Source organism: Mesocricetus auratus, unplaced genomic scaffold, assembly GCF_017639785.1.
Source record: "Mesocricetus auratus isolate SY011 unplaced genomic scaffold, BCM_Maur_2.0 Super-Scaffold_100010, whole genome shotgun sequence".
NCBI classification, from domain to species: Eukaryota; Metazoa; Chordata; class Mammalia; order Rodentia; family Cricetidae; genus Mesocricetus; species Mesocricetus auratus.
Window position 1 is genome coordinate 76337354 of NW_024429194.1, and position 22556 is coordinate 76359909.

Below are 22556 nucleotides of genomic sequence, written 5' to 3' on the forward strand. Positions count from 1 at the left end.
AGGGGATAGGGAGAGAGTTCAGTGGGTAAATGCTTGCTGTATGAACATAAGGACATGAGTTCAGATGCCCAGCACCATGTAAAAGTTAGGTGTAGTGGCACAACATGCATGTAAACATGCAGACAAGACAGGAAGATTCCCCCCAACTCACTGGCCAGACATATTAGCAGAAATGGTGAGCCTCGGGTTCAGTCTCAAAACAAAACAAAAACACAAAGATAGTGCAATAGAGAAAGATACCCAACATCAATCCCTGTCCTCTGCACATGCGCACATGGACACATGCGTGTGCGCATACACACACACACACACACACACACACACACACAGTAGACTCTTAACTGGGCATGATAGTGTACACCTGTAATCCCAGCACTAGGGAGGCTGAGGCAGGTTGATTGCTGAGAGTTTGAATCCAGCCTGGGATACATAGCAAACCTGCCTCAAAAGAGAAACAAAAACAAACAAAACTATTAAATGAGTCCTGAATTTTGGCTCTTTGGCTCCTCAGTCTGTTTACCAATTTTATGCCAATTCCACATTGCCTTAATTACTGTATTCTTACTTATTTTAATTACTGTATTTTTAAAACAGATCTTAAAATGTAATCATATAAGTTTCCCAACTTTGTTTCTTTTTTCTTCAATAAGCTTTGAATTTTCATGTGAAGTTCACAATCATCAGCTTGTCAATTTCAAAAGGACCTTGGAGATTTTTTTCTGAACTTGTATGAAATATGTAGCTCCCTTTAGGAAGAATTAGCACCCCACAATGGAGACTTCCATTCTATGTACCTCAGCATAACTTAGGTACTTTATATGTGCAGTATTTGGGGAGTAGGCATTGTCATTAAATTTGTCCCTATGTATTTGATGTATGTTGATACTTTTCTAAACACATTTAATAAATAAATTTTGATGCTTTAAAGAATGATACTTTGAATTTAATTTTCTAGTTGTTTGTGGCTTTGACATAGAAAGTACAGTTGGTTGCGCACATTGGCACCATGGTCCCCGAGTCCTGGTGAGTTCACTTCCTAGTTCTGGTACTTCCTAAATACCTTTAACCACCATGTCACCTGCAGCTTGTCCTCCTTTCCTGGTGGCCTCATGCCATTGTGCATTGCTCCAGCATTGTAAGAGTGGGCAGACATCCCTTATATGCCACCCCAAGTGACCAGCATGAATCTGCAGAGATAGTAAACCTGCCTTGAAGGAGCATTGCAGAAAAAAAAAATTGCAAGCTGCAAAAAACTGTCGCCAGAGAGGTCGGGGAAGGCAAAGAGTTCAAAGGAAAAATGAGAAGTTCTGCCAGCCCGTGGTCCCCGCAGAGTGTCCCGAGATGGTACTGTGCTCCAGAACCCATCCTACACAGCGTCCCAGCTTGATTGCTGTCTCCTTCCTTCCTTATTCTGGTTTGACACAAATCTTACTCTGACAACTCTCCCATGTAGCGGTGGCTGTGGGCGTTTCAGAACTCGACATTAGCACATGGGGTTGTTTCTATTTATATGTTGTTTGCTGAGAGCTGGCTTTTGACTTTAGTTGTGAGCATTCATGTTGTCGTAGTTGTCCCTTATTCTCAAGGGAGTGAGGCACCATCTGATGCACGTGGGAAGTTAACCTTGCACTGCCTTGTCACTCTGCAGAATGAGGCAAGGCCTTCATTTTGCCTCTAATATTGATTACTGTGCTTTTCATCCCATACCCCTTCTTGACCAGCTCACCAGCATCCCTGTCTAATTTAATTGTATCTGAAACAAAGAAACAACAAAAAAAACCAATGCTGTGGTTTGGAGTGTTATCAGTTCAACCATTTCTAATTTTCACTACAGTGGTTTCTTTGGGTGCTCTAGTTTCCTTCCTGTCGCTGTGATAAAACACTCTGAACAGAAGCAAGCTTGGGAGGAAAGGGTTTGTTTGATTTATATTTCCAGCCACAGTCCATCACTGGAGGAAGTCAGGACAGGAACTCAAGTGGGAACTTGAAGTAGAAACCTTGGAAGAACACTGCTGGCTACTGTTCTTCTATAGACCAGGTCGACTTGCTCAGGGAATAGTACTGCTCCCACCCCTCCACATTAATTAATAATCAAAGCAACCTCCCACAGACATGCCCACAAGCCAGTCTGCTCTAGTCAATCCTTCATTCGAAGTTTCCCTCACAGATGACTTGAGGCTGTGTCAAGTTGACAAAGCTAACTAGGACCCTGAGTTATCTGGACTCTTGTTCTCCTTCTGAAATTGCATTAGCGTGGGACTTCACTTCCTTTAGCTTACTTGTTGCTTGGTCACAAACATGGCCTGTGTGACTTCAATATGTGATCTTTGTTCTGCATTGCTTCATCAGTGAACTTTTGTAAATATCCCATTCAGAGCAAATAACATGGAAGTGCACAACAGTTGAATGTCTTAAATAGGGTCAGGTTTGTCTATTGCATTTTAGACATTTTTCTACTCTTGTGTTTCTTCTTTTTAAAAAAGATTTATTTACTTATGTATACAGTATTCTTTTTATTTGTTTGTTGTTTTGTTTTGTTTTTCGAGACAGGGTTTTTCTGTGGCTTTGGAGGCTGTCCTGGAACTAGATTTTGTAGACCAGGCTGGTCTTGAACTCACAGAGATCTGCCTGCCTCTGCCTCCCGAGTGCTGGGATTAAAGGCGTGTGCCACCACCACCCGGGTACAGTGTTCTTTTTTTAAAAATTATTTATTTTATTTTATGTACATCGGTGTTTTGCCTGCATGAATGTCTTTATGAGGGTATTGGATCCCCTGGAACAGGAGTTACAGATGGTTGTGAGCTCCCATGTGGGTGCTGGGAATTGAACCTGGGTTCTCTGGAAGAACAGTCAGTGATCTTAACCACTGAGCCATCTCTTCAGCCCTTTATACAGTGTTCTGCCAGCATGTATGCCTACATATCCAGAAGAAGGCACCAGATCTCATTACAGATGGTTGTGAACCACCATGTGGTTGCTGGGAATTGAACTCAGGACCTCTGGAAAAGCACCCAGTGCTCTTAACCACTGAGCCATCTCTCCCCCCATGGCAACTCTTAAAAAGAAAACATTTGATTGTGCTGGTTCCCTTATAGTTTCAGAGGTTCAGTTCATTATCATCATGATGGGAAGCTTGTCAACGAACAGGCAGATGCGGTGCCAGAGCTAAGAGGGCTACATCTTTCAGGCAACAGGAAGTCAACTGACTGTCACACTGAGTGAAGCTTGTGAAAAGAGACCTCAAAGCCCGCCCCCACAATGACACACTTCCTCTAACAAGGCCACACCTCTTCATAGTGTCTCTCTCCCTCTGGGGGGCACTTTCTTTCAGTCCTACTTCAAAAGTTCCCACAGTCTAGAGTCCTAAATCTCTTCCAAAGCACATGACAATCTCTTAACTAATCCCCCTGTAAAAATCAGACAGCAGATCACAGATTTGCAACATACAATGGCACAGAGTATGCATTACCATTCCAAAATGTAAGGAAGAGAGCACAGTGAGAAACACTGGACCAGCGCAAGACCGGAAGCCAGCTGGGCAGACTCTAAACGGCATCAAAAGGCTCTTCAGCTCTCCATCTCTGTTCAGCTTTGTTTCTTTTGGGCAGGTTCCACCCCCAAGTAGAAGCTCTCTTCAGCAGGTATCACATGACTCTGGCTTCAGTTAGCAGCTCTCTTCAGCAGGTATCACATGACTCTGGCTTCAGTTAGCAGCTCTCTTCAGCAGGTATCACATGACTCTGGCCTCTCTTAACACCTTGGGTTCTCCAAGGCAATTCAGGTGTCAACTTCACAGCGTCACACGATGGCTTCTCTCCTAGTTCTCCATTCAGGAACATCCCTGACACGTGTCTGGCCTCAGTAGCTTTCTTTAGGCTCTGAGGCAATTTCCATAACCCATTTCTTCTATCCTTAACTCTAAAGCCAGAACCATGTAGCCGAAGTGTTATAATGTGGTGTGTGGCAGATCCCATGACTGGTGAGGGAAAAACACGCCAGACAGACAGAGCTTAAGTGGGAAGTTTTACTGGAGAAAAGGGCAGGGAGTGCAGAAAGGGAAGGGAGAGGGGGGAGAGGAGAAGGAGAGGGAGAGAGGGAGGGAGGGAGAGAGATGGAGACAGGAAAAGTCCTGTCTTACTCTTGTGTTTCTTTTTGTCACCTTGTTCTGTCAGTTACTAAGCATGAATTGTGTCTCTGGGGACATGTCAGTTTCTTCTAACACCTGTGTTCATTTCCACTTTACATTGCTAGTCAGTTATTTATTTTGGTTAGAATTTGCTTGCGTTCTCTAACCTTGTGCCTTAGACCAGTGGTTCTCAACCTTCCTAATGATGTGGCCCTTTAATGTGGTTCCTCATGTCGTACCGACCCCTCACCATAAAATTATTTCATTACTACTTCATAACTGTAATTTTGCTATTGTTATGAATCATAATATTAATATCTGATATGCAAGACATCTGACGTGTGAGAACCTTAGACATTTTGCCATCCAAAATTGACAGTGTATTTCAACCTGTGCATTCAGTGTTTAAATTCCCCATATCTAGCTGAGCACTACTGAAAGTCAGTGCTGACAGACTTCAGCAATGACGTAGCCTCAAACACCACATGCTAACTTCTCCACAGGTTCTGCAGGGCAGGGTCAGACAGACCACCTGGCCATTGGTACCGGCCAGCCTCCTCAAGCAGGCCATGAAAGTACAGAGGCCATCCCACAGCAGCCACCGCATCCGGTTGTTTGTGTCCATCCCGAATCTGTGTGGGAAGAGAGCACACGTGTGCACAGGTGCCAGGAGGCAGGCGGGCCCCGAGAGCCACTGGAGCAGGGTCACGGCCACATCTGCCGTTGATTTCATTTCACCCTCCTGTCCTTGGTTCCCTTCTCTCCCTGATGTGCTCTTTTGAGTTAGGGGCTTTATGCAGCCTAGACTGGACTCAGACCTGTAGAGCAGAAGAGAACCTTGAACTTCTGATCCCTCTGTCTCCTGGAGTGCTAGGATTGCAGGCATGTCCACCTGTGTCCAGTTTATGTGAAGCTGAACGCAGGCCTTTGTGCATACGGGACAAGCGCTCCACCAACTGAGCCACGCCTCCAGACCCTTTGATTTTTCTCTCATTTCAGTGCTCCTCCTGGTTTAGAGGTTATCTAGTCTGTCACCGGTCTCTTAGTGGCACCTGAAAATACTCCTTAACAAATTCCAAAGCAAAGAAAGTTGCGCTTTTACCTCCTACCCAGGTAGCCTAATAGCCTTGAGGCTTAGAGATGTTCTCCTGGCTGAGTTCTTGTTATTGTTGTCAACTGACTAGCACTTCTGGGGGGGGTGCTAGGGTGGAACCTACAACTTCAGTGCTCAGAGCTGAGTTGCAACCTAGACCTGTAATGCCTCTTATGCCACAGAGGCGGTGCTGTCATTATCCAGTCTGTCTCCAGATTTGCCTATGTCCCTCTTGCTGTCTGCGGGTTCATGCATCTCAGACTTTCAGAGTAGAATGCTTTTAGAATTGGCTCAAACAGCGCCCCTCAGTGAGATTCTGGTAAAAGCAGGTGACCGCATGGTCTCCAGCTGCGTTTCTCACTCCAGTGCCACACAGACAGGCAACCGCCATCTGCTCTCAGCATACCCTCAGCACACTGTACCCGCAGAGCTCTGCCTGCTTCTAGACAACCGACATTTGCAGGGTGGGCAGGATGGTTCAGTGAGTAAAGGTGCCTGCCATCAGTCATGATGGCAAGAGTTCAATCCCTGTGACCCACACAGTAGGTGGAGAAAGCTGGCACCTTCGGTTGTCCTCTGACATCCTCAAGTGTGTCATGGCACTTGTGCCCACATGTGTGCACACCAAATACAAGTAAAAGTGTTAAAGAGGAAACCAACAATACTGTCATCATCCCTTCCTACAGAAAGCAGTCTGCCAGCCTTCTACTTATCCATTCATCTAGGGAGATTGTCTGTAAGCTGAGCCAGGTTGTGGTGGCACACGCCTTAATCCCAGCACTCAGAGACAGGGGCCGATGGAGCTCTGTGAGTTCAAGACCAGCCTGGTCTACATAGTGAGTTCCAGGCCAACCAGAGCTACAAAGTGAGACCCTATTTCAAAACAACAACAAACAATATTGCCCTGTCACCCCTGGGCAATTATAAATCTTTTTAAATCTTGCCTTCAACCCTGCTGTCTCTCCTTTACTTCAGCCTCAGGCTAGCGTTTTCCAACCCTTCCCAGTGGCTGTACACAGTCCTGGTCTCTATTGTTGAGCTGCCTGGTCTCTGTGTTGCCTTTAGAATGGTTCCTGACTTCACTTCTGCTCATGCCAGGCCCATCAATGCCATGAATCCACAGATGTTAATTTCTACTATTCTAATACCCGCTTGTTAGAAGTTCTGCCCTTGGGGCTGAGGATGTCACTTAGTTGAGTCCTTACCTAGCATGCATGCAGTGCACAGAAACTTAAACTCCAGGAGATTGAGGCAGGAGGATTAGAAGTTCACAGTCACCTTCAGCTTTGTAAACAGTTCAAGGACAGCCTACGACACAGGAAACCTTGTCTCAATAGAGTAGTGGTAAGACTTGTGTTTTAAGAACATTACTAGTCGCCGGGCGTTGGTGGCACACGCCTTTAATCCCAGCACTCGGGAGGCAGAGGCAGGCGGATCTCTGTGAGTTTGAGGCCAGCCTGGTCTACAGAGTGAGTTCCAGGACAGCCTCCAAAGCCACAGAGAAACCTTGTCCCAAAAAACCAAAAAAAAAAAAAAAAAAAAAAAAAAAAGAACATTACTAGTCTGGGTCATAGCTCAATGATAGAGGACTTGCCACAGGCATACATGAGGTCCTCAGTACTGTGTCTGACCACACACATATATGCCCACATATACACATTACACACACACACACACACACACACACACACACACACACACACGACTACCTTGTGATCCTCTTTTTCCCATTTTTATTTCATTTTCCATTCCAACCACAGTTCTCCCACACACCCCCTCACCTCCCCACTAGCCCATCCCCAGTCCACTCCTCCTCACACAGGTAAGAAGTCAACATAGTCTGGCACAATAGGAAGGGGCAGGGCTTGGTCCCTCTCCCATGCACTAAGACCAGGCATGGCACCCCACCATAGGGAATAGGCTCTAACAAGCTAGCTCATGTACTGGGATTATATTGTAGTCCTACAGCCACTGAGCATGGCATCTCACTCTAAGGAATGGGCTCCAACAAGCGAGCTCATGTACCAGGTTTGTATCTTGGTCCTGCTGCCAGGGACCCCTCTGATAGTCCAAGCTTCACAACTGTCTCCTACATATAGAGGGGGGCTAGTTTGGATCCCTGGAGTCTCCACAGTTACAGGTATAGAGTTCATGAGTTTCCACAAGCTTGGTTCAGCTGAATCTGTGGATTTCTTCATCATGATCTTGACCTCCGTTGCTCATATGTTCCCTCCTCCCTCTCTTCGCCTGGATTCCTGGAGTTCCACCTGGTGCTTGGTTGTGGATCTCTGAGTCTGGTTCCATCAATTACTGGATGAGGGTTCTATGATGGCAGTTGGGGTATTCACCTATCTGCTCACAGGGGTAGACCAGTTCAGACATTCTCTGTACTATTGCTAGGAGTCTTAGTTGGGGTCCTCCTTGTGGATTCTTGGGGGTTACCCTAGCACCAGGTTTCTCCATAAGCCTATTGTGGTTCTCTCTGCTAAATTATCTTTTTCATTGCCTTTCCATTGCATCTCTCTCGGCCTAGGCCATCTCATCCCCTCCTGTTCTCATGCCCCCTCCTCCCCCACAACACCCCCCCACCCCCAATTCCTTGTGGTCATCTGTATAGCTTATTTTTCTCTCTTACGCTTCCAACATCGCATTTGGAATTATGGGGCTTATGTTCCATGTCTTAATGTCCAGCGATTCTGATTGTTTTACCCTGCTTGTTCTTTCATCAGTGTCTACCCGAACTTGCTCGTATTTTACTGTGAACTCTTTTCTTTAACAAATTATTAGTAGAGGTCATTTGCATTCCTTCCTCAACGCGGGCTCACCCTTCACAGAACAGTCTGCTCCCCTTGTACCCCAGCCACCTCGGGCATCTCTCTACTTCTCCACCAGCCAGGTAAGACTTTGTCTTGCAAATCCACAGGCAGGCTGACTTGGCATTCCCTTTTCTTAAAGGATCTCAGTGTCAAGGGTCAGGGCAGGGCAGGGTGGAGGAGGTACAAATAACCTTTTGTGGTTCCTGCTTTCCTGGAGCAGGGATCTCTTTCCTCCAAGGGATGCCCTTCTGTCTCCCAGACCCCAGGAGGCCTTGCAGCTGGCCTCTGGCAAAACCTCAAAACAGGAACCTCAAGGTCCCTCTCCTCTTGCTCCTTTGGCCCTGCGTGACCTTCCTAGTTTTCTGTTCTGTTGTCTTTCCAGTAATGCTACTCCTACCTTCTGCCCAACATTTGTTTAATCTGGACTCTAGGGGACATTTACATGAATGCCTCCCCAAGTCCAGGGGTCTGCCTCCCCAAGTCCAGGGGTCTGCCTCCCCAAGTCCAGGGGTCTGCCTCCTTCAGTGTGTCTTCTCAGCCACTACTAGGGTCCTGTCTGGTGGTGTCCCCTTCCACATTCCCTCCCTCAGGAAGGCCCAGGCCCCTTGTTTTGCTCAAGCAAATTTGCTCTCCCATGGCTCCTTGGCTTGGATGTAGCCCACCTGTGTTTCCTGACATTCCCTGTCCAAGAAGACACATGCTTTACAAAGTACAAAGTCTCTGCCACTGAGCTTCCACCTTCTAGCCTGGCACCCTAAAGTCAGTGTATTGGGCCAGCACATGCGGCAGGGACTGTGCCCAAGATGACCCCAATTCCATGGGCTGGCTGGACAGCTACAGAATAAGGACTGTTGGTTACCCAGACCTTCATCGTCTCTCAGTTACCTGTGCCCACTCCCATCTTGATCAATGCCAGAGCTCAGCATTCAGGTCCACCCAGGGCATGAAGGTCTGGGGCTGTCTCTCCTGGTGACTAGGTCTCCCCCGGCACCACCTCCAGGAAGGCAGGGGATGGGCAAAGATGTAGGAGAAAAGCTAGAAGAAAAAGGCCAGTTTCAGAACCAGTTGGAACCTTCTGGAGGAAGGTAAACCTCTTGGAGGTAGGAGGATATAGCAGCCCTCTTGTGTCCTGCTGCCTTGGTCTCCCTGATAGGGCCCTGGTGGTGGCGTCCAGCTTCCTCCCCAAGACCAGCCCTGCTTCTGGCAGGAGCCCACCCACTCCTTCTGGCTGGGACTGTCCGTGCCCTAGCAGTGTCGAGGGGGTTGGCAGATAAAGAGGGACAAAGTGGAGTCATCCCCAGCCCCCCTATGGCCTTCACCCAAGACTTCACCCCCCACTCCTCGGCCCCGTTTGTATGTTGTGAAGTCTGGGTTTTCTCAAAGTAAAGGCAGCAGATAGCATCCATGAAACGAGAGTGGTTGGGAACGTGCTGGCACTCGGCTTTTTCATTCTGTGGGTAGAGATGGTGTGAGGTGGGCGTGCCTTATTACAGTTGGCCCCAGGAACTCAGCCACAAGACAAGGGAGTCTAGTGTCTTGGATGATGGGCGTGTTTTCATAGTATGGTGGGTGTGGCCTCCGGGTGCGGTGAGCATAGACAGTGAAATGGTGGTCCTCGAGTTCAGATTCACCGGGGCAGAAGTGACTGGTGCAGGAGATATAATTCCCCCACTGGCAGCACTGGTCAGAACTGGTGGCTGGGGTGGAAAGGTAGTGAAGGAACAATGGTACCTCAGGCAGCCGGAAGGAAGGTGGAGACAGTGAGTGGCTGTGGCAGTGGGTGTTGGGGCATTTGGGACGGGACAGTAGGAGGGGCTATAGGGCGGGACCGTAGAGTTGGGGTAGTGCAGGCCGCATTGAGTTGGGGGAGTGATGTCAGAGAGGTCCGGGGACAGTGGGATTATGGTGTGAGGGCGTGGCAGTGGGCGGAGCAATGTGTTGTAGGAGTAGGGATGAGGATGAGCAGTGGGGGGAGTGGGAGGGGCAGTGGAAGGAAGCCTTGGGATGCGGTAGTGGACACATCAGTGGGAGAGGGGAGTGGAATTGATGGGTCGGAGCAGTGGGATCGGATAGTGGAAGAGCGGCAGTAGCACCGCAGTGGGCAGGGCACTGAGGGGTTGCTCCCTATCGGGTCAGAGGGGCGGGTCTCAGCGCCCCTTTCCTCGCAGGGCTTCCGTGGGACCTCCAAGCGCCGTGCCTAGTTTGCTGTGGCTTCCGCCCGCCCCACCCCGCAAGCCTCTCTCTGCGCCTAGATACCAAAAGGCTCCTTCTGCTGCTCGGGCGGCGGGCGGCCAGGCAGCTGGCGGAGCCAAAAGACGAGGACCAGGATGAGGACCAGCACCGGATCGAGACGCCCCCAGATCGTGGCTCGTCTCTGCAGGAACCGACACATAGACGAGGGACCTTGTATACAGAGCTATTTTAGAGAAATTGCGGTTGCCACCATGGTATTTCTTGTGGAGCCCCGCCCTCTCCTGTGCCCGCACCCCAGTCCTCCTGCTCGGTCCCTGGGCAGACATACATACATAGTTAACTCCAATCTGGCCACGAAACAGATGAGGGACGGTCAGCCCTGGCACCATGACAACCTTTCCTCTCTGAGGGTTGTTTCTTTGCTGCGGGGTGTCTCCAAACGGGGAGGGTCCCTTGCAGGACACTCATTCATTTATTCAACGAGACTGGCTGTGCTTGTCCAATGCTCTGCACTCAAGCATGGGTGCTAGGCAAGGGTGCCCACCCTGGGGTAGGTCCTTCAGATTCTATCATAGTGCAGTTTTGGAACCCCCTGGTGTTAAAGGGACCAGACAATCTATGGACACCCCAAGCACAGGGAAAGGGTCCAAGTCCTCCCTGGACTAAGGCTGAGGGGTCCTGATACGGTGAACAGAGCCAGCTGTTGGTGACATTGGAGGTCTGCTATTGTATGAATATGTACCCCCAAAAGTCCATGTCCTGGGAACTTGGTCCCCAGGACAGTGGTATTGAGAGAGGAGACCTCTGCCAGGGCCCTTGTGAACTGATTAATCCTTTCATGGATTAATAGACTGTCTCGAATAAGGCTTTTGTTTTAAAGGCAAGTTCCCTCAGGTACACTTATTTGCACAGTCTGCATGTGACACCCTCCACATGTCATGACACAGCACCAAGCCATCAGACACACATCAACACCCAGCGTCACATGTGCTAGTTGAACTTCCTAACCTCCAGAACCATGAGCCAAATAAAACTCTGTTCTTTATAAATGTCCCAACGTGTGACTTTCAGTTTTGGCAACAAGAAATGAGCTGGGGGTGGCGGGAAGCATGTCCCCTTGGCTTCAGTCTGGACAGGGTGGCAAGGGGCAGAGGTGAAGGCTTCTTGTGGCTAACACTAGCCCTCCAACGCTCTCTCTCTCTCTCTCTCCCTCTCTCTCTCTCTCTCCCTCTCTCTCTCTCTCATCTCTGGCCTTTCCTTGTTTCAGGAGGTCCACTTAGGGGTCACTTGCAGTCCCTTCTTCATGGTATTTGGATGATACTCTCACAGTGGCATATGTGTCACCTAGCAAGCAGCCTTAGCTATAAAGGGCACAAGGATACAGCCCTGAAAAGAGCCAACCCGCAGGGGTCTCCACCCTTCTCTCTGCTCCAGTGGGGATGCCTATAAGATCACTAGAAGGCCTCCTGCCAAGGCACGGCAATTTCCACTGAAACCCCCAGATCACACTGCTGCAGCACAGGTTTAGCAGGGTCTTTCAGAGCTAGCCTTCCTGGTCCCCTCAGTCACACACACTGCTGACCACATTACCATATGAAGGCTACACTAGACTCTCCCCCCCAGGGACTGTGACCTCAGGCACACAAGGCTGTTCTCTCCCTGTCTCCTTGCCCCACTGGCAGTGTGGTTCCAGCAGTGACCACAGAAGTCCCCACCCACCAAGTTCTGGTCCAACCCACATGAGTTAGGGCTGGGCGGGCATAAGGATGGGGTCCCTAGACAACGGTGAGGTCAGATCCTAGCTATGGCCCCTACTCCTGTCCCTCAAGCCTGAGCCTTCCACTCAGCATGCTTCATTGGTTCCCTCCTGATACAGTCTAGGTTCTCCCCTGGGCTGTGGAGGAATGGTGCCTTCTACCCTTAGGATGTCTGTTGAACAGCCATGAAGTGTTAACGTGTCCAAGCCCAGCATCGTGGGATTCCCCAGGCACTCACCCCTCTCCGTGCCCCTTATGTCTCCCTCATATTGTACAGTGTCCTACCAAGGGTCCCTGTCCTGTCCAGCTTTTTCCTGGATTTGAGCTGAGAGGGCCTGCAGGGTGAGAGATATAACCAACCTAATACCTCCTACACAGATCCTAGGATGGAACAGGCCTGACTCTCTTTTCTTTCTTTTTATTTTATTTGAAACAGGGTTTCTCTGTATAGCCCTAGCTGTCCTGGAACTCACTCTGTAGACCACGCTGGCCTTGAAGCCAGAGATCCACCTACCTGTCTCCTGAATGCTGGGACTAAAGGTATGCAATGCCACTACACCCAGCTAGACCTGACTCTTGTTTGGCCATGTGACTTGGCAACTAGCAGAAACCCAGGGTCTTGATCTTCTAGGGAGAGATCATTTTAGACTAAGAATAGTCTGTCTTTGTGGGACAGTGTCCAGCACAAAGCCCTGCGCCCCCCTGGATGTCAGATCCATGTGTAGTACCCCACCCTCCAAGTGCTGCTTGTGACCTTAAGCTACAGCCCACTGCTAACACTTCTGTCCTTACCCCAGCGTGACCAGGGTCAGCCATGCCTGCAGGCACTCAGGGAGCATTGCCTCACCTCTGTGCGTGCTCCCCAGTCATGTAGGATTTGTTCCAGCTAAAAGGGAAGTCCATGCAGACTCACTTTGTTGCAAAGACTCTTTGGGCCATGCGGTGAATTTACAGCCTCATGCTTCCGACTCTAGTGTTGTTTCACTACATTCTTTTTTTTTTTTTTTTTTTTTTTTTTGGTTTTTCGAGACAGAGTTTCTCTGTATTGTTTTGGAGGCTATCAATCCAGCCCGGCCTTGAACTCACAGAGATCTGCCTGCCTCTGCCTCCCGAGTGCTGGGATTAAAGGCGTGTGCCACCAAAGCCCGGCGTTTCACTACATTCTCTTAGTTGTTTATTCATTTTACTTTTTAGAGGCAAGGTTTCTCTATGGTAGCTATGGTTATCCTGGAACTAACTCTGTAGACCAGGCTGGCCTGGAACTCATAGAGATTCAGCTGCCTCAGCCTCCCAAGTGCTGGGATTAAAGGTGTGTGCCACCACTGCCCGGTGTGTTTATATTTTCTTACATTATTTACTCACTACCAAATTGACTTTTAAATAAATGTTCAGGTAAACTAAAGTTGTTAAATTGGCCCAGCTCTTATAGCTCACAGTAAAACTAAAATTTTAGGGGAAACAAGCCCTAACTCCAATTATCCCCTAAGTTAGTTTAGCCGCACCGTATGTCTAGTATAGCAATTAAAGGGTTAAAATAAGTGACAAAGGGGGTGGTATGAAATCAGTATAACTACCTTGGGGAAACAAGCAGAAGTGGCTAGTGGCCATATTCTTTGGAGGAATTAGCATGAGTCTTTTAATTAAAAATGTTTTTTTAAAGATAAAATATACATAATTATACACTTCTTGTCAAAATGGTCTATTTGACCCTCTGTATTCTGATTCTGCAAGATGGTTCCTATTGCTTGAGGGAATAAATTAATTTTAAAAAATGACTACTCTGCCGGGTGTTGGTGGCGCACGCCTTTAATCCCAGCACTCGGAGGCAGAAGCAGGCAGATCTCTGTGAGTTCGAGGCCAGCCTGGTCTACAGAGTGAGTTCCAGGACAGCCTCCAAAACAATACAGAGAAACCCTGTCTCGAAAAACCAAAAAAAAAAAAAAAAAAAAAAGACATCTCGGAGTTACGGATAACCTCTTTTTTTTTTTCTTTAAGTGACATATAAACTTACAAGCAAAGCAATGGAAAATATCAGAATATACTGCAATACAGCAGTGGGCCACAAGAGGGAAATACTCAAGGGCCAGATTGTTCTGGGGGGGGTTTCCTTTTAAGGGAATGCCCATAAGAGAAGGAGAAGTTTGCTTTTAGGGGTGTAGTGAGAGTGAGTGGTTCTGTTTTCTTTCTTTTTTTTTTTAAAGGGAGGGGAAACTGCGGTTGGTATGTATTGTATGAGAGAAGAATGACTAAAAAGAAAAAAATCTTAATGTGTTACATTACACCATAATAGTGTGCTTAGGGCACTTATCTCTTTTTCGATTCGATAAAATATTTGTTAAGTGATTAACATTCTATGGAGATAAAAAGGACTATTAATATGTTCTACCTGTGTTATAACTGTTAGATATTTAAAATACCATTTATATGTTTTCTGTGTTTTAGTTACCTCCTCTTGGATTTTCATTGAAAATTCTCATTAAAACATTTTTGCTGGGTGGTGGTGGCGGCGGCGGCGGCGATGGCGCACACCTTTAATCCCAGCACTTGGGAGGCAGAGGCAGGCGGATCTCCAAGTTTGAAGTCAGCCTGGTCCACAGAGCTAGTTCTGGGACAGCCAGGGCTACTCTGGACAGAGAAACCCTGTCTCAAAAAACAGAAAAATCTATTTTTTTATAAAATAATAGTAATAATTATGAAACAAACTGTTATGTAAAGGAAAAGAAATATAAAAGCTACATATATACATTATATTTTTAGTAAAAAAAAAAGTTTAAAGGAAAAATGCTTTTGGATGAGAAAGAACTTTGTGTGGGTGGTGGTGGCATATGACTTTAATCCCACCACTTGGGAGGCAGAGGCAGGTAGAGCTCTGAGTTCCAGGCCAGCCTTGTCTATACAGAGTGAGTTCTGGGACAGCCAGGGCTACCCAGAGAAACTCTGTCTCAAAAAAAGAGAAAAAAAAAAAGATTATTCCAAAATAGAACCGAATGGGTAATATTAGAAGATAAAAGTTACCAATTCAGTTTAGTTTAGTTTTGTTTTGTTTTGTTTTTTGGAGACAAGGTTTCTCTGTATTGTTTAGGAGACTGTCCTGGAACTCGCTCTATAGACCAGGCTAGCCTTGAACTCACAGAGATCCACCTGCCTCTGTCTCCCGAGTGCTGGGATTAAAGGCATGCACCACCAACACTTGGCAAATTTTTTTTCACATTCCAATCCCAGTTCCTCCCTCCTCTCTTCCCACTCCCCTCACCGCCCCCCCATCTGCTCCACTGAGAGATTAAGACCTCCCCTTGGAAGTCTACTAAGTCGTCCCATCATCTAGTTGAGGCGGGGCCAAGGCACCTCTCCACCCCTACACTCCTGTGTCTAGGCTGGGCAAGGTATCTCTCCATATAAAATGTAGATTACCAATTCTTTAACATTTTATTTGAAAAATGTTATTATTTATGCATGTGTACATGTATATGTCTATGTATGAAGAGAGATCAGAGGGGCATATGAGCCCTGAAGTTGGAGTTATGGGCAGTTATGAGATGCTGGTATGGGTGCTGGAACTCGAACTCATGTCCTATGCAAGAACAGTATGTGCTCTTAACCACTGAGCCATCTCTCCAGCCCTAAATATTTTATTTTTAACTATGAGTATATGTAGTCTGTTAGTGGGTTTGTGCATATGAGTGGAGGGAGAGGAGGAAGCCCTGAGTGAGTGAAGTCTTGAGTGAATGTATATTTTTGACTTGGGCACAGTCGTAAGGACCAAGACCTCAGCCCATGGGGATTTGGCACAGCCATTCACCGTATGGGCAAGGATCAGAAAACAAACCTTCTTCCTCTGGTCTAAGTAGGAGTGTCATGGACTGTTGGTCAGCGCACACAGAAATGAGTAACTGCTGCGTTCTCCTCCTGGATGACTACAGCCAGAGAGTACCCACTGCAGACACCTCCTACTAGCTAGCTGGGGACTGTGCTATACAAAACAAACACACTGAGGTTCCAGTATAGGTGCTGCACCACCATGACCCCAGCTTTCCGGAACTTATTTGTCTCTTCTTCATTTCCTCCTGCTCCTAGTCAGGGTCCCAGGACCCAAGCTTGGCAAGTCAGAGGCCAGAGGTGTCAGATCTCCCTGCAGCTGGGAGTTACAGATGGTTATGAGATGCTCAATATGGATTCTGGAAGCCAAACTCGGGTCCTCTGCAAGAGTAGTTCATGCTCTTAACCTTTGAACAATTGCTTTTGCTCCAAGTTATAAAACTTTTTATGATCAAGTTCAGTAGCCATGAAATAAAATTAGTGCTTATTCTCTGCTTACAACAATAAGGCTTTCGAAGTATTAGTCTACTCTCAGTAATGTTTACAAAAAAACAGGTTTAAAAAGCAAGGACTTGCCAGGAGGTGGTAGTGCACACCTTTAATCCTAGCACTTGGGAGTCAGAGGCAGTTGTATCTCTTTGAGTTCGAGACCAGCCCAGTCTACAGAGCAAGTTCCAGGACAGGCTCTAGAGCTACACAAGGAAACCCTGCCTCGAAGAAAAAAAAAAAAAGGGAAGGACTATGTTTTATCTTTTCACTAAATAATTTTATCAATGTCTATACTAAATGTTTTATCATTTTACTAAGTATTTAAAGTTTATGATTATATTTTAATTTTGCTTGTTTTGTGTTTTCCCATTGACAAAGCCTTTATGTGTTGAACCACTACATGCTGAATAGTCACTTCTTTTTTTGTTTTGTTTTGGTTTTGGTTTTTGAGACAGGCTTTCTCTGTGTAACAGCCCTGGCCATCCTGGAACTCATTTGGAAGACCAGGCTGGCCTCAAACTCTCAAAGATCCACCAGCCTCTGCCTCCCAAGTGCTGGGATCAGAGGCGTGCGCCACAATTGCCTGGTGAATATCCACTTCTTGAACTTCAGATGTTCCTACTAAATTACACAAGGACCATGAAACTCATTGATCAAAATGAACAACCATAAATCTTTATAAAATTCATCCTAGTACATAAATAACACTAATAACTATAAAAATTAACCAAAGCTTATGTTTCCTTTTAAAATTTACCTCCTTTAGAAAACATCCATTATCTCCTCATAAGTACTTGACATCCTATAAAAATTAAGTTAAAACTGTATGAGCCATTTCTATTTAAAAAAAAAACACTCTGGTCGTTGGTGGTGCACGCCTTTAATCCCAGAATTTGGGAGGCAGAGGCAGGTGGATCTCTGTGAGTTCGAGGCCAGCCTGGTCTACAAGAGCTAGTTCCAGGACAGCCTCCAAAGCCACAGAGAAACCCTGAAAAACCAAAACAAACAAACAAACAAACAAACAAAAAAACCACATACTGTTATAAGGACTTGTTTATTTATTTATTTATTGGTTTCTCAAGACAGGGTTTCTCTGTATTGCTTTGGAACCTGTCCTGGAACTTGCTCTATAGACCAGGCTGGCTTCGAACTCACAGAGATCCACCTGCCTCTGTCTCCTGAGTGCTTGTTGTAGGGACTTTTAACTATGAAAACTAAAAATTCAAAAATAACTACAGAGTCTTCCCCCAAAGACAAAACCAGATGATTTCATTAAAAAAAAAAAAAAAAAAAAAAAAAAAAAAAAAAAAGGCCGGGCGGTGGTGACACACTCCTTTAACCCCAGCACTCAGGAGGTGGAGGCAGGCAGACTTGTGAGTTCAAGGCCAGCCTGGTCTACAAAGTAAGTTTTAGGACAGCCGGAGTTACACAGAGAAACCTGTTTTTGGAGGAGAGGGAGGGAAGACACATCCCAAGGAAGGAGGTGAGCCAGTGAGCTGAGGAAAGCCCCCAGCATTCATCTTGCTACAGTGAATGTTTCATAGCCACTGACCTGTCTGTATTTTCCAGGGTTTGTTTCAAGCACACGCTGTTCTGACACCAGGGTCAGGAAAGGCTTCCAGGTACCCCCAGCAAATTGTTTTTTTTTTTTTCCACGTGTACATGTTGATTTTGATGTAGCTTTTTTTTTGGGTGGGGGGCATTGAAGCAGGATTACTCTATGTAGCCTTGGCTGTCCTGGAACTAAATATGTAGACATCTCAACCCAACATGGGGACAAAGGGTTCCCAAAGTGCAGGCAGGAATCGGGTCTTGGTGGCATGGGTGAAAACCCCAGTGTAAGGGCCTCCAGCCCAAACAGCCAGATTGGCCAGGTTTGAGACCAGAGATCAGAAAGCAAGGAACGGTCAGGTTGGGTCCTGGGACCGACCAGCCAATTTGGTAGGTAATCGGAGGGGAGATAGATCCTACCAAGAGGAGCTTTGCAAAGAGGCTGCCTGGAAAGGACTGGGGAGGGTGGCGAAGCACAGAAATCAGAATTGCCGACTGTAGGACTGGCAGAAGGCTAGGGTCCGCTCAATCTGCAGGCAAGGTAGGGAGACCGTGTCCCCACAAGCCTGTCCCTGGCCAGGCTCACAAACTCTACACAGTGCACACGACTCGTGCCTGCTTGAGCCCCTTCTGGAGTCACCCTGGATCAATACAGCTTCCGATTAGAATTCGTGTTTTAATAGTGGTTTTAAATTGCTGCTTATTATGTCGCTAGTTAATAGATTGGAATCGCTTTTTTTCTAAAGCTCTGCCCTGACTCCATTTAAACACTGCTTTGAAAGGCAAGGAAATGTCTTGCTTGTGGTGAAGCCCTAATTCTATACCCAGCGAACCTCATCGCTCCCCTCCAACCCTCTCCCCGCCCAGCCACGCAAATAAGTGACAGGAAACTCCATTGTTTTTGCGTTTCTTTGGCGCCAATAACTTTGTAAGTACAAGACACGAAGATCAAGGAGCAGATCCAAGGATCGGGCTGGGAGATTGCAGAGAGGCGGGAGCTGCCCTGAGGCTGCCGGTGGAGACGCTGGTGGGCACAGCACCTGGAGGCTGCAGGGCGGAATGCAGGCTGTAAGAACTGGCTTTGCAGAGAGAAATGGTGACACAGCGAGGGCCGAGGGGGCGAGGCCACTGAGATGCGGGAGGCGCTCCTTGCCTGGATTGAGGTGAAGTAACCTTAAAGAAGGGTGTCAGGGATGCTCTGGATGGGTGGGGGAGATTGGACCACCTGCCTCCCAGTGAAAACCATAGTCGATTGACGTCTTGGGTGGGAGCCCTGGCTCCAAACTGAAGGGCCCCCTGCGGGGACCAGCCAGGAGCTGGCACTAACACGTCCCGGGCCCCACCTCCTCCTGACTGGAGGTCTGGTTTCCACCGTGTCCCAGTCCCTGAGGGCCAACTGGAGCAGGTTCACAGTTCCCCTAGGACGACCCAGCAATGCACAGGTGAGGCCAACAGCAGCTGCAGGGCGGTCCTCGAGACCTGAGACCCATCCCGGGGGAAACAGAGAAGGCAGCTGTCTTGGGGGGGGGGCAAACAGGGCTTGGCTCCTCAGCTCTTCTGGACCAAGGGGTGGGGGGGTGTCACATCGGCTATGGAGAAGGGCAAAGTCTCCCCTGAGCCTCAGACTGCATGGATAAGAGAGGCAGCCTGCAGCACCGCTTCAAAGCTCAGCCGGGTGATGATGGTAGAGGAGACTGAGCTCTGCCTCGGGTTCCCAAGACCCCAGCAGCGGATAGCCCCCTGCATCAACGCTGCTTCTTGTACTAGGAGGAAGGCTATCCTGCATCACACCGCCCACTGCAGACACTCAGGGAAGATGCCAGCTCCCCTCTGTTGTTCTCTGTTTTCTTGGCATCGGAGTCTTGACCGGAGGCCCCACCTGTGTGACCCCACGGAGCCTTGCAGGCCTCTGAACTTGGACTCCAAGACTGCTCACATCTGAGTACTCTGGCCTTGAGCCCTGAAGGAGTTAGGCCTCTAGTATCCTTGGATGTGGAGGCAGCTAAAGCCATTGCTGGAAAAGCAAAGCAAAACCAAAACTGACCACTTCCTCACTGGTGTGCACCTGCGCGTGTGTGAAGACACAAGGCACAAGGACATTTTCTCCAGTCTGTTTCCACCTGTCCTGTCACTCTCCCGTTACCACACACCGTCACGACCCCAGAAGGGTGAAACCTACAATTTTTTTTTTTTTAAGAATGGGGCCTCGACATGTATCTGTAGCTGGCCTGAAACTCACTGTGTAGACCTGCTGACCTCAGATTTGGGATGCTCATTCTGCCTCTGGGTGTTGGGATTTGAGGCTCACACGAACCACGGCAGCCTGATAGCTTGTCCTTACTGCTCATATTTTTGTCTTAGTCACGGTTCTATTGCTGTGAAGAGACACCATGACCAAAGCAACTCTTAACTGGGACTGGCTTACAGTTCAGAGGTTCAGTCCACTATCCTCATAGCAGGGAGCATGGTGGCATGCAGGCGGACATGGTCTGGAGAAGGAGCTGAGAGTTCTACATCTGAATCCACAGACGGTAAGAAAAGAGAACCACTAAGCCTGGCTTGGGCTTTTGAAACCTCAAAGCCCCCTCTCTACCAGTGACACACTTCCTCCAACAAGGCCACACCTCCTAATCCTTCTCATGTAGTGCCACTCCCTGATGACCAAGCATTCAAACATATATGCTTATTAGGCCATTCTTATTCAAACCACCACAGTTTTAGTTCTTCTAGTTCTGTTCCTTCCTTGTACATTTTAGAATCCACTTGTCGGTTGGGCGTTGCTGCTGCACGCCTTTAATCCCAGCACTCCGGAGGCAGAGGCAGGCGGGTCCCAGGACAGCCTCAAAAAAGAATCCACTTGTCTGTGTCTACAGTAAGATCCTGCTGGAGCCAGGTGTGGTGGTGTACACATAGCACTTGAGAGGTGGAGACAGGAGGCAAAAGGATTATGAGGTCAAGGCCAGCTCCACCTGTGTGTCAAGGTCTAGTCCAGCCTGAGCTACATGAAACACTGTATGAAAACAAAACAAATCCTGCTAGATGTGCTAGTTAGCAAGATGGCTTAGTGGGTAAAGACCCTCGCTGGGCAAGCCGGGTGACCTTGAGATCCATCCCCTGAACCCACATAAAGACAGAAGGAGGGGGGCCGGGCGTGGTGGCTCGCGCCTTTAATCCCAGCACTCGGGAGGTAGAGGCAGGTGGATCTCTGTGAGTTCGAGACCAGCCTGGACTACAGAAAGTTCCAGGACAGCCTCCAAAACCACAGAGAAACCCTGCCTCGGAAAAAAAAAAAAAGACAGAAGGAGAGGAAATTGACATCACAAAGTCACATGAGCACCCATGCACGCTATGCACACACACACACACACACACACACACACACACGCACACCATGCACTTGTGCACACACAATAGTAATTTTTAGAAAATAAAATCTTGTTGTGAAAGACCCCTACCCAGGACCCCCTAGGAAAAGAAAAGCAAGGCCAGGCCATTGCCTAATGAAAGAAACCCAGACCAGGTGTCTCACCCTCAAAACAGGATGTCTGTGATCACGATAGCAGTCATGGGACCCGGATAATAATTGCTGAAGCGTGCTGGGAACTTTCATATGACAATACCAGGACACCTAGTCCTTGGCAACTACCCTTGCCCCCAGTTGTGTCTATGATCACCATAGTAGTCATGGGACCAGGATAATAATTGCTGAAGTATGCCTGGGTCTTTCATAAAGTAATACCAGGAAACTTAGTCCGTGGGAACTACCCCTGCCCCCAAGATGAGCCAATGAAATGCCTGTTACTTATATAACCATTAAAACTCTATAAATATTGTACTCCCTTCAAGCCCGGGATGCTCTGCACCCGAGTTGCAGTAGCATCCGCAGGCGCCTGTGTACTCAATAAATCACCTCTTGCATTTGCAGCCAGTGGTCTGGCCCCGGTTCTTGGGCAGAGGGTTCAGTTCAGTGCCCGGCGCTTTGATGCCGAGGTCTTTCAGTTGGAACTTGGACAGCTTTGTATTAAATATATAAATCATATTCTTGGACATCTTTACTAGGTTGCCTTCAAATTTCCTAACACGTAGATTCTATTTGTCAAGGTCTTCTTTGATTTTTTTCTTTAACAGCATTTTGTAGTTTGCAGATCACCAATCCTACATATGTTGTGTTAGATGTACAGTCATGCATTTTTTGTGCATGGTACCTTATTAGGTATTTATGCCTATTCCTTCTGTATTATACACCAAGGCTTCTAATGAGAAAACCCAGACATCTAAACCTTTGCACTGTGCAGGTAATACATCCTTTTCCCCTTTTTGTCTTTAAGATCATTGTCTTTACTCTCTGAAGTAATAGTTGGGGAGGTTTTCTGCCTTCTCCTGGCTAGGATTTGCTCTGCTTCCCGAATCTACAGTTTTGCACTTAATTTGTCCATTTCATCAACTACATTTTTTATTTATGTGTATGGAGGTCAGAGAACACTTTTCAGGAGTTGGTTCTGTCTCTTTTTCTTTTTCTTTTTTGGTTTTTTGAGACAGGGTTTCTCTGTGTAGCTTTGGAGCCTATCCTGGCACTCGCTTTGTAGACTAGGCTGGCCTTGAACTCACAGAGATCCCCCTGCCCCTGCCTCCCAAGTGCTAGGATTAAAGGCGTGCGCCACCAATGCCGGGCTGCAGTCAGTGTTCTTTCTTTCTTTCTTTCTTTCTTTCTTTCT

General features: G+C 47.6%; 1 protein-coding gene across 3 annotated transcripts in view; it reads left to right on the plus strand.

Moving 5' to 3' along the window:
* Ttll8 (tubulin tyrosine ligase like 8) overlaps window positions 1-11281 on the plus strand; it is a 62056-nt gene extending 50775 nt beyond the window's left edge. For 2 of the 3 annotated variants that reach the window (XM_040754006.1, XM_040754007.1), the window contains exon 14: window positions 10204-11281. In XM_040754006.1, the coding sequence (XP_040609940.1) occupies window positions 10204-10460 (257 nt within the window). In that variant the 3' untranslated portion in view covers window positions 10461-11281. The remainder of the gene's footprint in view (window positions 1-10203) is intronic. The other variant, XM_040754009.1, reaches the window with a different exon arrangement.
* The last annotated feature ends 11275 nt before the right edge of the window (window positions 11282-22556 follow it).